The 6,081-nt window shown below is 38.1% G+C and overlaps 1 protein-coding gene across 1 annotated transcript in view; it reads right to left on the bottom strand.

The window, feature by feature from the left end:
• Window positions 1-6,081, bottom strand: part of RFC1 (replication factor C subunit 1) — a 77,497-nt gene continuing 71,416 nt past the window's right edge. Inside the window, exons 23-25 of the mRNA XM_082728865.1 lie at window positions 4,053-4,266; window positions 2,706-2,897; window positions 1-1,757 (exon numbers count right to left, since the gene is read on the bottom strand). Of these exons, the coding sequence (XP_082584991.1) occupies window positions 1,674-1,757; window positions 2,706-2,897; window positions 4,053-4,266 (490 nt within the window). The 3' untranslated portion in view covers window positions 1-1,673. The remainder of the gene's footprint in view (window positions 1,758-2,705; window positions 2,898-4,052; window positions 4,267-6,081) is intronic.

The raw sequence follows: 6,081 nt of genomic DNA, 5'->3' as shown, positions 1-6,081 counted from the left end.
TGAAAAGAAGTATGCCGTTTTATTCTGCAAAGCCACGTGGCGTCACAAAGCTCCAGCAGATCCATGTTGTCCTATTTTAAAGAGCAGGTTTATAATCTCTAATTCTAAAAGTTATTTATCTCATACACTGATTATGCCAATCATAGAGCATTTAGAATTAATAACAAAATCATAATTTACAAGTAAATTCATACTCCTTGTTCTGGCTGCAAGGAGCTTACACCCCCTTTCTTGGAGAGTAAAAAACAAGTAGGCAGCATGACTTTCGTATCAGAAAGCAATAGAAACAGGAGAATGTGTGAAAGCAAGCCCTGCTCACCCCACTGGTGAGGTGAGTTAGTCATCAATCGAGGAGCTCTTCGCTGAAGCAGACATTTCCAGCTGGGCTTTCACAGAGAGGGGCAAGGCCAAAGGCAACGTTTAATTCCCATAATGAAGTCGGGCTATAGGAAAGACATTTTTCACATTTGTAAATACACTTTAAATGTCTCAAGAACTTTATGTCTCACCTCCCAAATAAGACTGTCAATTACTCAAAAGGAGGAAATGGTATCCTAATTTTACATGCCTTTTAGCTCATACCTCTGAGCATTTACTGACAAAATTCCAAAAGAGCTAGACAACTAAACTCCAGGCTACTTCCACGGCCTCAGAGCCACTCTGCAAGTACAGTTACAGGGACCATCCAAAATTCCAGTACGATCTGTACAATCGCTCACAGGGCAGAACCAGAGCTCCCAGAGGAAAAGTAACGAAAGCCAGCATCCATTTTGTCCCAAGGCAGAGTGAGACTGAGATCCTGACCCGGCCTACACCCTACTGGCTTAAACCTGATGAGCTGAGACTCTGGAAGGCTGAAAATGTGGCTTACAGTCCCCCATCCCCTCCAGTGATGCCACAGGGGCCTCTCCATGACCTGCTGCTCGTGACAGAGATCCCGCCAGCATTCACAGACTTACTTAGGTTAGGAATGAGAGTTCTGACTGTCCAACTGCCGAAGTTCGGCTTCACACAGCTGGTTAGTGAGGAACAGAGTTCGCTTTTTACCCAATCATTTGCAAACTAATAAGGAATGTAATATACCAACATATTATTTTACTGTACAAGATGACATTTTAAGAATTTGCACATATGTCACGAGGAACATTTTTATTCCTAATTTATATTTTGTATGATATTTGACAATATACAAAGAATACCAGCTCTAGGTGGTGACAGTTTTGTATTATGATTTATTTACAAAATTTCACCACAGCATAGTAACTACCTTTTTTAAAAAAATTGGCATTGGTCCTATAAAGGCCATTAGGATAAATTCTTAAGCCTACAAAAATCGCCTTAGTACCAATGTTCCCAGGCATATTATTGTTACCTAAAATCTGACTCCAAAGCCCACATGCAGTTTCTGATTATACACAATTTGAAGCACAATCTAATTAGATTGACAGGGGACAGTGGAGGACCCAAGCAGTCCTATCAACCTCTATAAGAGGCGTATGTTAGCCTACTGGTTACATCCCTCTAGCTGTACCACCATTTATTTATAATGGGACCACGGAGTTGCCCCATTATGCTAAAATATGATTCCTTTGGAAAAAACAAGGCATTATCTAGACAAGCTAGACTGGTCAACGGGGCAAGTCAAAAGTGGCTGTCAGTAGTGGAAAACAGTTTCATTTCTTTGAACTTTTTCCTTTTCCTTTTCTGGACTCCTTATCTTTTTCTGATTTTGAAGGCTTTGAAGATTTTGTCTTTTTCTGTTGGGAGAGAAGAATGCACAAAATAGTTAATAGCTGTATTTGAGGCAGTGAAGTAAGTTAATTTCTACAATGAAGCAAATCTTTACCTGCAACTTAATAAAAAGAAAGGTTGCAAGCATCCTTCAACTACCACTACATCTGATGAGCTCGCTTTGAATCAACAACTGGGCTAGTTGGGGCCTTTGACTACTGAAAAGCTGTTTAGAATCTACAACTAAGATATGTTCCCCAGGCACACAGTGTCTTGGATTTAGGAGATAGGTACATTTAGGGAAGACAAAATAAGCAGGACATAATTTACTAATAAGGTAATGTTTTAAAGAGGAATTTCCCATCAGTTTGAGAAGAGGAGAGAGGGAGACAATCTTATGTCTATGGAACACTAAAGAGCTATACTGGAGAAGGCCGCTTTTCCTTCCCCTGCATATACAAAACAGAAATGAATGACACATACTAAGGGACAGAAAAAAACAGAGACTAGATTCCTTTGCCTTAGCCAGTGGTTAACGGTGGGCAGATACTATAAATGGTTTTAATCTTTCCTAGCACAAGACAAGATTGTTTCATCCTGAGAAACTTCTATAGGCAGTTCGATGGCTATAGCAAAACACAAATTACAGGAGAGACAGTTTCACGAAAATGTTTCTCTTAATGCAACTGTAAAAATATGTCTATTGTAAAACACACCAATGTACCAACAAAAATGGTACTTTTTCTAAAATAGCATATGACCATCAATATGATGGCCTATTTTCTTGCTTTCTTCCACTATTATAAGCAGCTATTTATAAGAATAAAATCTATACCTTTCTCCACCCTCAATGTGATGAACCTAAAAACTTAAAACAGGCCCTGAATGATTTCAGAAGGCAAGTTGTACACAAGAAAGGATAAAACTATTGAGGGAGTAACATGGCATTTCCTGTCTGTAGCTTAAAATACTACCTTGATCATTGCATCAGTTTCCGTAGAGTCTTGGTCTTTCTCATCAGATTGAGAGTCATCTTCATTTAACTCTTCATTGTATTCAGAATCCAGCGCGGGGCCTGTACTGTGTCTGGGTGTCTTTACAGCCTGAAGGGAATATGGAATGAGGTGGACTTCCTTATTGTAAGTTCTCGTGAAGGCTGCTTTCACCTATGGGAAAGGAATAGAGGCTGTTAAAAATATAAGGGCCAAAAAAATCCTTTTAAACTAAAGGTTTTATGAGATCCTGCAAGATCCTTAAAACATTCTGCAAAATATTATATATGTACATTTAAGTGTATTTCTGCACATTTTTCTGTGGTGAAGTTCTATTATTTTCCATGACATTCTTAATAGAGCCCGTGAGTCAAAAATAAGAACCAGTATTTGGGAACATTAGGCAGGCAAAAAGAGAGAAATTTAACTTGTGAGATTTAACCGTGCATTCCACTGTTCTACAAAGTAAGAGGTACAGTGAATCAATAAATCAAAAAGACTTAGAATATGGTCCAAGTTAAAGTTGGCCCTTAGGTACCACAAAATACATAAATTACCTTCCACAAAATACATAAATTACCTTTATCATAATAATAATGGTTATTTAAAAATACTAACTTTATCATAATAATAATGGTTAATTAAAACTACTAACTAACTTGAAAAGCCCTAACTTGAAGCTTCTAAACATAGTTGTAGAATTAGTCCTTGAATTCTAACAGTGGTGGTCTCCTGGGAGAATTTACCCATAACCATAAAGTCAGATCAAAATTCTAGAGAAGGCAAGCCACAGAGAATATTTATCTTCTAAAATGGCACCAAAGAAATAGGCAGAGTGTGAGGTAGTAGATATTACAAATTCATGTTATGTCATTTTAATTTTTTCATGCTCATTATAAAGTATAACTATTATAACTATAATAAACACTAAATTCACAGATTAGGCAGACTAAGAAAAAGTATAAAAAATCCTCAGCCAATAAACACATCTTTCTTTTCATAATATATTACCACCACCTGACTTACTTCCCCAGGCTCATCATTTTTACAAGGAATACATTTATATTTGCTTCTCTAGATTTCATGTCTTGCTTTTCCACTCAATGTAAAGCAATGCTAAAACTACAAATCGTTAAGGTCAAATCCAGAACTCCATTCTTAATACTGCACTCAAACAGAATCTTTGGAAAGCCTAGGCCATAAGAAGGAAAAGCATTTAAAGGGGAAAAAATTAAACCATTTTAAAGCACCTACAACATTTCTGAAACACTTCTACTACAAACCTGGTAATTACAAAGTGATGGAGAACCAGTGGGTTACATAATTTACCTTGGGATCCAGCTTGGAGAAGGGACTAGGTTTGCCTCCCCAGTTGCTAATTTCCATGATATTCTCAAAGTCTTCTTTCATCAAGTAGTAGGCGTCCATAAGAGCAATGACATCCTGTATTCCTTCTACCCCTTGTGAGGTCAAGGGCTGTACAAGTGCATCCCTTATATGGGACAGGTAATCCATGTTTACAGTCCTTTTGCTGGAGTAAGTTCTTAAGCCAAAACAAGAGAGACATAACTGTAGTCAGTGGCAAACTACCACTAACTCAAGCCACAGTATGCTGAAGATCAATCCACTATTATTAATGCCCAATGTCATGTCTACCATTTAACAGCTGATAGAGAAAGCCTAGCACTACACCATCAGGATAATGGACACACCAGTGTGCTCAAAGGGAGTAAATTTTCTACTTATCTGGATTAGTGAATGAAAAACACAAATGTGGGTTCCATTTCCAACCTACTCTCAAAGCCTGGGCAGCACAAGACTTCTATGTGCTCAGACTTAACTAAGCCAAAGATTACTCATTCCAGTTCCAAATATTAAAAACATCAGTAAAAGGCAGTGAGATTTCCTACCTCAAGTTCCACTGCAACTTCCTCCAAGAGGGTCTGTTACACCTTTTGATCTTTAATTCTAACAGGCAAAATTACACATAAATATTTCCCTCATATTTCCTAATACAGTTACTCTGAAATCTTTAAGTTCTAGAGCAGGGCCTTCCCCAAACTAAGAAAACTGCAGAAAATGTCCCTGTATAATCACAAGGTGGTCCACACTTGTGAGGGGAAGGCTTCAGGAAAAAGTCTGCTGCGAACGACAATGTTATTATGAAATGATTTTCTCTCTTGCTCTTAAATATTGTCACATAAAGACAGAAGATAGATGAACAAAACAAAATGCTTCCAATCAAAATCTTTCCAATCCAGCTGCCTCCATCATCAAATGAGGCAATTATATGTGTGCATAATCCAAACAAGAAACCTCAGAGGTTCCTGGGCTTCAGAACCCATAAAAATGTTAAAATTATTCATGGTCCTGCTCTTGTCTTCAGGTAACTGAGTCTCAATAGTTCTCTTGATTTGAAATCTAGAACCCTGCCCCCAACTGTTTTACAATCTAGACAAAGAACCAAAAAAAAACCTCTTATTTTAAATTCATCCATTTCCTCAAGATTCAGTCTTCCATTGTCAAGCACAACTAGTGCTTGAAGACAAATATGAGCCCTAAACCACGGTGCCTAAGAAAATCATGAAACCTTTGTCAAAAGTGTTCTCTTACTTTGTTCCATTACTGTTATCTTCTATTTAGAATCACAGAAAAGTCAACTCTAGAGAAGTCTAAAGGAACCATCTAGTGTTCCTAAATCAAGGGTTCTTAACCTCAGAAAACTGTAATTCCCCTAGCATTATTTGTGCATTAGCACAATTGGGAGTAATAAAGATCAAAGAGCTTTCCAGATTCTCGAAGGCATCTGTAACCCCAACAAGTACTAATAATAAAATCGCACTTCCACTTTAAAGAGAAACTGAGATCTATGAAAATTCAATGACTTAATTGCTCGAAAAGTTAAATAAGAAGGTCCTAATTTACTTTAAAAATTGTGAAATTCACTATAGATATACTCTGCTGATGACAATCTCGTATACGTGATTCATTAAGGAACATTTACTGACCCAATTTTACATGCTGGATGGGCAGGCCTACCTCCCACCAGAAATGTTTGGTCTAATGGGAGAAGGGGACAGACATACAAAAGCACAGCTGCAAAAAATCTCGAAGTCCAGTGCCCACAATCTACAGGAATACAGAGAGGGAGTCAAAGGTGGATACCCGCAGGGCACAGGGATGCATCACCTTTTTAAAAAGCAGAGGGCAGGGAGGAGGAAAAGAGCTCAGAGCCTGGCCTCCCCCTTGAGCAATGAGTAGAGCAGTGGGAAATGCAACCCTTTCTAATTTCTAGAGACCACGGATATCCCTTGGTTCATGGTCTCTTTTCCCATCTTCAAAACCAACAATTAACATC

The sequence above is a fragment of the Mustela nivalis genome, assembly GCF_964662115.1.
Source record: "Mustela nivalis genome assembly, chromosome: 4".
In the NCBI taxonomy this organism is placed as follows: Eukaryota; Metazoa; Chordata; class Mammalia; order Carnivora; family Mustelidae; genus Mustela; species Mustela nivalis.
The sequence above is the reverse complement of the archived record's forward strand: the minus strand, read 5'-3'. Positions and strand labels throughout refer to the sequence as shown.